Source organism: Xenopus laevis, chromosome 7S (genome assembly GCF_017654675.1).
Source record: "Xenopus laevis strain J_2021 chromosome 7S, Xenopus_laevis_v10.1, whole genome shotgun sequence".
Classification (NCBI taxonomy): domain Eukaryota; kingdom Metazoa; phylum Chordata; class Amphibia; order Anura; family Pipidae; genus Xenopus; species Xenopus laevis.
In genome coordinates, this window is record NC_054384.1 from 38977162 (window position 1) to 38986661 (window position 9500).

At 35.2% G+C, this 9500-nt stretch overlaps 1 protein-coding gene across 1 annotated transcript; it reads left to right on the forward strand.

Annotated features, from left to right (window-relative positions):
• The first annotated feature begins 7024 nt into the window (after positions 1 to 7024).
• On the forward strand, positions 7025 to 9116 carry LOC121396145 (loricrin-like). Its single transcript, XM_041570714.1, has 3 exons — positions 7025 to 7180; positions 8092 to 8145; positions 8494 to 9116. The coding sequence occupies exons 1-3, from the start codon at positions 7090 to 7092 to the stop codon at positions 9015 to 9017; spliced, it is 669 nt and encodes a 222-aa protein (XP_041426648.1). The 5' UTR covers positions 7025 to 7089; the 3' UTR covers positions 9018 to 9116.
• Positions 9117 to 9500: the final 384 nt, after the last annotated feature.

Genomic DNA, 9500 nt, shown 5'->3' on the forward strand with positions numbered 1-9500 from the left:
TACTTTATTCACTATATATTGCTGCCAATTACAATATGGGAGCTCCACAGCTCTGAATAAAGGTGTTGTAGTCCTCAGGATGTCATTTTTTGTCATTTTTTGATATACCCAATGGTATATCTGCCTGGGTATTGTGAAAGGTTCATCTACCAAACCGACAAACACAATTAGTAATATTTCCCACTGTCAACAGTCATTTAGAATAATATTAACTGGACATGCATTTTTTTTGATTTCTCATGATTTTGGTGTCAAAATATACAGCATTTACTGTTACCTTAGAACCATGAACTTCACTGATACATGGCTATAGTAAAGCATTTCAGATGACACAGACACAGTAGTACTCTTGAGTCTGCATTGCATTAAGCCTAAATTATGTAGTAAATTTAAAAATTCTACAAATACACTGAAAACTCACTTTGCTAATATAGTGCCAAAAAAAGAAATAAGGAAAACAGAAATATATTACAAAGTGGAACTTTATTCAAAAATTTTCAAGAAAAGTTTGCATAATTGTAAGTATACAGTGGAGTTTTATGCATCATTTTAAGATAAGTGATTTACAACCTCTAGACACATCAGTAACTACATCTATGGTGCAGTGTTGACTATATATTGTTTATATGTATCCCAGTGTCTTGTTTCTTATAATCTCGATTTTTAAAAAGAATCGTCTTTATTACACAGCACCCCTAGAAAGCTGAAACTTTCATTAAGACAAAGATTTTTTTTTAAAAAAAAGCTAGATGTTATCACTCATTAAATAAATTAACTCACCTAATAGTTAACCGCACTGCCTTCTGGGTTTTGAATGATATATTATATTCTATATCAGCTAAGTTCCCTCGAAAGGGCAACAAGATTTTTGAATTTTGCTTTATTGTAAATAATATCTCCTCAACTATGGATTTTGAAATACTTTTTGTCTAACTGAGGTCTCTCTGCTTTGTATTTTTTTAAAAAAATTACTGTACCAAGGTGAGAAACTATAGAAGAAGCAGACCCTGTAATTGTTGGGGGGGTAAGAGGTATAAGGGACCCAGATAAGCTGTTTCAGTATACCTGCTTACTAACTGATTAGCAAAGGGTCTTATGAGCACCTAATATCATGTTGCTGAGGGCTCCAGTAGTTTCTAGTAATACCACTGGCTATTGGTTTGCAGCACCAGCTTGGAGATACAGCAGTCCTGTAAATGGTACAGTTAAAGGTATATTTAGAGGAGGACACTACAGTGACTTGAAAAAGAAATGTGCTTAGTTTTAGATTTAGTTTGGATAAGATGTGTTTGATGTGCAGCCAAATTAAAATCCAGCAGGAAAAAAAGAATTTGATTGAGCTGCAGCTAGTAAAAAAGAAGGTGATGTGGGAACGATAGTCTGGTTGTGGGTTACAGTGCTGGAAGAGCAGTGTTTCTTTTGGTTGAGTTTGGCCTTGTTGAATTGGCATCTTTTCATCTCAGCTTTTACAGTTGGAACTCTCTGTACAATCTGAGCTGCCAAAACTTAATTAGCAAGCCAACCTGGAATGTTAAAATACATTGTAAAAGCACTTTGCTGATTAATTGCCACCAGAAGTGTATAAATCAGCAACTTCATTCAAGGGTTCCTTATCTTCATCATGCACATAGGACCACCCTTAATATACGCTATTCAATGAGGGGACATTGATCCCTAACCTATCTTTTTTGTGTTACTGTTCCTTTATTATAGTGATAGTATTTAATATGTTATAGTATATATATATCAAATGTAAATAAAATAAAATATGTAAAATCGCAAAGACGCAAAAGCACACTCACCAGCGAAGAGAGACCTGGTGCTCCGCCTTAGGGATGCCGTCTCATCCAAATATGAATACATTCTTCACATCACAAATGCGATGTTTTTGACAATGAACTTGCCCTTTATCGAGCCTTAATAAACACATCTCCCTCCTCCTGATGTATTTAAGGGGAAATACAGGAAGTGACATCATTGTATCAGTGTTCGGTTGTCACAGCAACCAATATTAACAATATCAGTACCCAACATTTTACACAATAAATGTACTTCAAACAGACCAACTACAAGGATCCTTATAGAAGTAAATATAGATCATAGTCTTGATAAAGGGCTTTGCCTGAAACCTTAAATTAAACTTTTTGCAGTAAATCTGCAAGTGCCTGGCTCTACTTCATTTATACTAATATATTTGGCTTTTATGGACAAAGGCGGGGCAGAAGGCATGTAAAAGGCAACACATGGGACCAGTTATTTATACAGAAGTGATTTTAATATACTGTATTAACACACCATACTTTTTGAGTTTACATTCTCGATTACCTCCCCTTTTGAGTGGTGGCACATTTTCCAATACCATGAATTTTAATTGATCTGAAGCATGGCCTTGTTCCAAAAAATGTTTGGATACAGGTAAAGTCATATTCCCCAAATGAATTGATGATCTATGTTGCGAAATACGTGGCTTCACCATCTGGATGGTCTCACCTATATAGATGAGACCACATGGACAGGGCAGCACATAGATAAATTTTGTGATATAGGTGTAATACCCCCATAGTTTAACACTCTTTCCAGTCCAGGTATGGACAATTCTTTCGACTTAAAAACAAAGGTGCATTGGTTACAACATAGACAAGGATACATGCCTGTTGATTTGCCTCCTAAAAAGGTATTTGCTGTTTGGGTTTTAGTTTTAAGAATAGAGGAAGTGACTGAAGTGCCTATAGTTCTACCCCTCCGGTAGGATACAAGGGGTGTAGCTTTAAATTCTTGTATATTAGGATAAACATTTCTCAAGATATGCTACTGTTTACGTAATATAGACTCACTATTCGGCGAAAATTGAGTTACAAAAGATATACGTCTGTTCTGGGCCTTTTTCTCACGAGGATGGTTCACCTATGTTGGGCTATACAAATGACTTCTCAGGGTATACTCTGTCCCTAAATTTCTGACACATCCTATATTCCTGTTTTTCTCGTTCCTGTGTATCAATCACTAGCCTCTTCATTCTAATGCTTTTATGGCTATGCTTGAAGAACGATACATTTAGGGAGATGTGTTTAATAAGGCTTGATAAAGGGTAAGTTCATTGTCCGACGTGTCGCATTTGTGATGTGAATATCCTTTAACTATAACATATAGAACAAATATTATATATATATATATATATATATATATATATATATATATATATATATATATATATATATATATCATAGCATAGCAACCAACTTGGCATTTAACTGATGCTCAATAAGAAACGTCTAAATATAATTTTCTCTTAATAACACATTTACCTTTAAGTGGATATTTAATAATGTATATCACTGAATAAAAAATACATACAGCATTGATCACCACAAAGTTGAATTAATGTGAAATTGTTGTAAAGATGATACACCCATTTTAACATATAAAGAAAATAATGCATTGAAATGTAAACTCTTAATTATAGGTGTTTTACAAAGGACGCATTGATCCCTTAAAAGCCCTGTCAAAAAAAAAAGCATTTGAAGAATCCACACCAGTGGCATTAGCAGAATGTAGCCTTCTCTTTCACTGGGTTAGTCCTCTCTGGCAGATGATTAATCAAAATGCATGTTCCCTGTAGTGATGGGCGAATTTGTTCCTTTTCGCATTGTCAATAATTAGGGAAACAGCAAAAAATTGCAAAACACATTGAAGTCAATGGGCACTTTTTCGCTATACTCTATACGTTTTATTTTATTTTTTTTACTATACATTAGAGTCTATGGCAATGTTTTTCATGACTAAACCTGCCAAAAATGTTCCTCCTTCTTAAATGAAAAGTAGTTTGTATGTTAAATGGACTAGTCTGAAACTCTTGTACTACATTATACGGGTGCAATGAGTTGCACTGAACAGTTACAGGTACAAATGATAAGGGACAAGGTCAATCGCGTCCACATGAGAGATTGTTACAGGGCAGTACAAGTATGCATGTTATGATCTGAGGTATGTATCTTCCAGAGAAACAAATGTATCCACAAAAAATATGATATAATATAATATATAGAGTATAGAGTATAAAATGCATTGCTTGTACAACAGCCTATAATATACTGTACACATAATACAAGACAATGAAAAAAGACAATGGACAATGAAAAATGTAAGAAATACAGGGGTAGTGGTTTCTGTTTTACTGATAGCATAGGTGGACATTTATATTTAATTTTTATTAGAGTGCTCCCACAAATCTCTCTGTACGTTTAAAAAATATAACAATTCCACCAAAAAAGGTCAGTCTAAAACAGAGCTGCCCAGGCCTATTTTAAAATCAACCTCCACTTAAATGTATGGAAAGACAAATAATGGAAGGTTTAGAAATCCTTTACTTTTAATCACTCAACGCCTCTCATGTCTACTTTATGAGGACCAGACTTGCACTATTAAACAAAGATTTTTAAGATACATGGATTGGCCTGGTTGGTAAGGTAAGGTTGGTAAGGTCACCAAAATAGCAGATGTTTGCTTGATTTGGCCAACCAAGTGGAGGGCAAATCAGCCAAATCACATGACGATTTGTGCATACCAATTGAGAGAGGAATGCCTTCCCTGCCTCATGCTGTCCTCTTTCAACAGTATGTACCAGCCTTCCCAAATGATAGACAGAAAGGAAAACTCTGACCATCATGTAAGTATTTTCGGTATTTTTGATTTGGTCACTTTGCAGTGACAAATTCAAGATGGATCTCTCGGGTTTATTTATTAATACTGGCAAAACTTGCACCTTGGCAGTAACTAATGGCAACGAATCCGATGTTTGCTTTTATCCATTTACCAGCAGATAGATTAAATAATCTATAAATCATTGATTGTTTTCTATGGATTACTGGCCAAGTGCAAATTTGCTCAGTGATAACCCCCACAACATTTTGCAGATTAAATTCAGCATTTGTAGAAGTCTGTGGGATATAGAGGGTTTAAATGAAGGAAAATATATTAAAAGTTAGTGGGGCCTAAAGCAAAATTATTATAAGGCACCTTTGAATATAAATGTAGACTTTGGTAGATGTTTGCAAAATAATTTGAGGGCCTCACTAAAATTTGAAAATAAGACCTTTTTCATAAATACTATAAAATATTTTAAAACTACTTATCAGTCAGTGCACCACTGGACCCTGCATATCTTTTGGGTCATACAGCAGTAAAGGGTCTGCTTCCTCTATATCTTTGCATCTGCCCGTAGCATGTTATCACTAATTAAACATCAAAACAAGCAAAAAGTTAGCAAGGATCAGGATAGGTTAATAGAAAAATTAATATGTGGTCTGTCTCTAAGAGCAAATCCCCAAAAACTCACTCCTGCAAATTTGAACTGGAATCACCAAACAAGGGCAATAAATTGCACTTTCAGATAATTCTCATAAGAAAAAAGGCCAAAGAAGGACCATTTCTGCATTTTGGACAAATGTGTTGTGACAAACTGATTGCTTGTAAACACAATTTTTGGGGGAAAATAGCTATGGTAGGCAGGTAACAGAGAATCAGGAGCATAAAGACAGGGACACAGCATCTTCAGGCAAAAAACAGAGGTTTATTCAGGAAACCTTCCCCCAACATAAAGTCACTGGAATACAGTCCCCTTCAGGGACATAAATTCACCAGCTTCACCTGGTCATGTCTCCCTCTGCTCCTTGCAGAGGCAGACATAACCCCCAGCCCCTCTGGGAGTTCTTAACACAGACAGGTAACCTTCCTGTTTTGTGTCCTGCTCTGAGAGACCTTACTAACACTTACCTATGATTAAATAATTTTTCACAGGACAGCCTTCCTGTGGAAAGTGAGATCCAACATGCAAACTGGACCACTGGAATGGATTGCCTGTTCCTTCCAGAACACTATAGCTTCCAGGGTCACACAGCAAAATACCATTCCCTGTTTAGTAACATCTCCCTTGCAGCATTCATCTACTATTGGAGTGAAATCAAAGGCAAAACTCACATTTTATCCATTTATTTGGTCATTCTAACACAGTGTTTAAGCTACTAAAATGTAATCTTTGAAAACCACTAAAATCTCCCCTTTTGCAATTGTTCTAATTGATTAGAGCTCAATGATTCACCTTGCAACCGTGCTTCTATAATTGATAGGAATATGTCACAATCTCAGGTAAAAGAGGACTGCCTGTTTCTTTATTTCCAAAGTCTCTCCATAACATACCCCAAAATGTATATGGACTATTGCTACTGCCAGTATAATTTACTTTTGATTGTCTGATCATTATAAAAATCACTAGATCATTCTTCAAAACCTGCATTATTGTACACTTTTAACTAATGTGAGAGATGTATTTTAGCTTTATAATACGCTATATTTCTGGTGATAGATGTTTCAAAACAAGTTGCCCTGATGGAGTTCATTGGCTGTTTTATTTTCCTTGAAATTATTTATTATGATGTTATTTACTCCAATAACACTGGAGGAGAAATATAAATTATCTTGTTTTAGATAAGAACACACATTACAATAAAGTCTGATTTACCCCTTCACTTGACTTGTGTCAGATACAATATTGCTGTCAGTACGACATACATTTTAACATTTACAAGAAATGGTGGTGTAAAAAAAGAGTTTGAAAAAAGGAAAAAAAAAATATTTCTTTTTTGTTTCTTATTTTTGCCTAATTTTTTTAATTTGTATATTGTATTGTACAACAAATTCTTGCCAAATATTAGGTATGGTATTGCCTAGAGGTTTCTCGAAATATTCTTCTCTTATTAACCATGCAATTATTCTCTTTTAAACTGACTCAGATATTATTAGTCTAAAATAACCACACTACTCATCAGTGTTCTGCTGTGTTCATAGGAAATTGACTACAAGGTACACCCTGTTGAAGTTATAAATAACAAAAAGTTAATGAAAAATGTGCTGAATCACCAACCATCAATCACATCACATAATAATAATATTTAGGATTTTGCATAGATCCCATTGGTCCCTTAAAATCTTGATGGCCAAAATGTAAATAGTATATAAATGCAGTACAATCACTGTTGGCAGATCTCCATACCAACCTATTCCTTCATTTCTTATCCAGTTTGCAGAGAAATAATGTCTGGAGTCAAGGGTGGTGGAGGTACATATTATGGTGGAGGAGGCAGTGGAAGTGGAGGTTCATCAGACCAATGCAAAGATACAAATCGTAAGTATTGCTATAACTGTCATTTTGTTTTATTTGTGAATACAGGAATGCTAAATAAAAGATTTTAGCTATAATTCTAAAAAAAAAAATATATATATATATATATATATATATATATATATATATATATATATATATATATATATAGACATATACACACACAGTATTTATATATATTTGGGTTTTTTATTTTTTTTAAACTTATAGCTTACAAATGTGTAATGTAATGTAATGTTTTATTTGAATTTGCTTGTGCTGCTATACTGTATTAGCATATTGGAGGTAATCATGTTCTTGGCATCTACCTTACTTCCTGCAATGGTATTTAAAAAAGTTGTTATTGTATTTATACAGTACAGTATATCCAATATTCCAAAATGGCAGCATTGTTTTTATTCTTTAATGAAAATGATAAATGAACATGCCCTTGCAAATTTTCAAAATATAATAGGTAAGAAATCACTGGCACTCAAAGGGCAGGTGCAAGCAGGGACAATCCCTTGCGTTTATAAGCAGAATTTTCTGCTTATAAACGCAAGGGATTGTCCCTGCTTGCACCTGCCCTTTGAGTGCCAGTGATTTCTTACCTATTTGCTGTTGGAGGGTGCCGACCCCTTCGTCACCGTGCACCGGGTAATCAACACGTAGGCCAGGGAGTGCGAGAAGAGCTTTCATTTCAAAATATAATACCATCACGCCTGATGAAAATAAAAATTATAAATACATAAAAACTGACTTAGCTCGGGTATGGTGGCACTAAATGTTCTTCTTTTCTTTTTATTGTGGGAAATCACATGTAAGAGTTCTGTAATAATATATAGCAATAATACTGCCATATTAAATTAAGTGCTAGAAACATTAAACAGAGATACAATTGTTTAACAGTAGTGCATATATTTTTCTCTTCACAGCATGTGTACCAGTTCAGCAATACCAGGGTAACAACGCTGGTCAGGGATCCACAGGTAGGAATATTGCTCTGTCCGTCAACTTTATGGAATTGAATGTAGAAGGGACACTTGATAGATCTTTTATGTAGTTTATGAGTTAGGAAATTTGTTTTATAGTCCAGGTGCTCTTTTGTACATTCATATTACCATGTACACCATTTATATAACAGGCATGAATGTTTTAATAAATTGCCAATGGTATTTTTCAGCACTGAATAATAATTAAACTCAAAAAACTGATGTTTGGTAAGGGGGATGATTAGCTTTGGAAATAAATGTAATCATAAGTGGGAAATAAGACTGCATCCAAGAACATAGCTAGTTGTTTATTTTTAAATACTAAATAACATTTTTTCTTACCAGGCACTGTTAACCCTTGCCAGCAAGGTCAGGTTGGCCAGATAAGTGGAGGTTACACAAGTGGTGCTGGAGGAACCTATGGATCAAGTGGTATCACTCAGATAAGTGGAAGTGGAGGAGGTAATATCAGCCAGCTTAGTGGAGGTTGCATCGGTGGAAGTGGAGGAAGTGACACCAGCCAGATAAGTGGAAGTGGAGGATATGGCACCAGCCAGATTAGTGGAGGTTGCCTCAGTGGAAGTGGAGGAGGTAACACCAGCCAGATTAGTGGAAGTGGAGGATATGGCACCAGCCAGATTAGTGGTGGTTGCATTGGTGGAAGTGGAGGAGGTAACACCAGCCAGATAAGTGGAAGTTGCATTGGTGGAAGTGGAGGATATGGCACCAGACAGATTAGTGGAAGCGGAAGCGGTGGAAGTGGTTGCACCAGCCAGATTACCGGAATTTACAGCAGTGGAGTAAGCTATGGATCGGGCTGTGGAGGAAGCTCTGGTGGGCAGAATGGTGGAGGTGGAGCCAAAAAGTGAAGATCCCAATCCAGATTAGAATTGAAAATGTTAATTTTGCTGTTAAACATACTGTAAACTTCCCTATTTGAATCTGAATAAACAAGCAGACTAAAGTGACTATTGCATCATAATCAAATCAGTTCAAGAAAAAGAAATTAGACTGTTGCAGACATTTAACTCCTCTCAACCAAGTGATCCATTAAATTGGACAGATTAGATTTTACCACATAAAGATTTATGACTACAGGAAAATAAGAGAAGTAACCATAAGCCCAGTGAAAACTAATATTTTAAAAAGCATTTTTAGGCAGCTTGCAATAATTACCCTCACCGATCCAAAACAGACATTTGACTATATATTATTATACAAGTAAAGCATTTTATCATACTTACCTTACAATTACCCTAACACAAACTTCAGTCACATAATTTGTTGAAAGGAAACATAAGTCATAAAGGAGAACTAAAGTGTAACAGAAAATGATGCTACAAATGCTATAC

Bases quoted from the DNA above. Each gene is read 5' to 3' on its own strand.
- LOC121396145 (XM_041570714.1), top strand. From the start codon at position 7,090: ATGTCTGGAGTCAAGGGTGGTGGAGGTACATATTATGGTGGAGGAGGC. The intron at 7,181-8,091 runs GTAAGTATTGCT...TTCTCTTCACAG, and splicing joins CCAATGCAAAGATACAAATC to CATGTGTACCAGTTCAGCAA. The intron at 8,146-8,493 runs GTAGGAATATTG...TTTTCTTACCAG, and splicing joins CGCTGGTCAGGGATCCACAG to GCACTGTTAACCCTTGCCAG.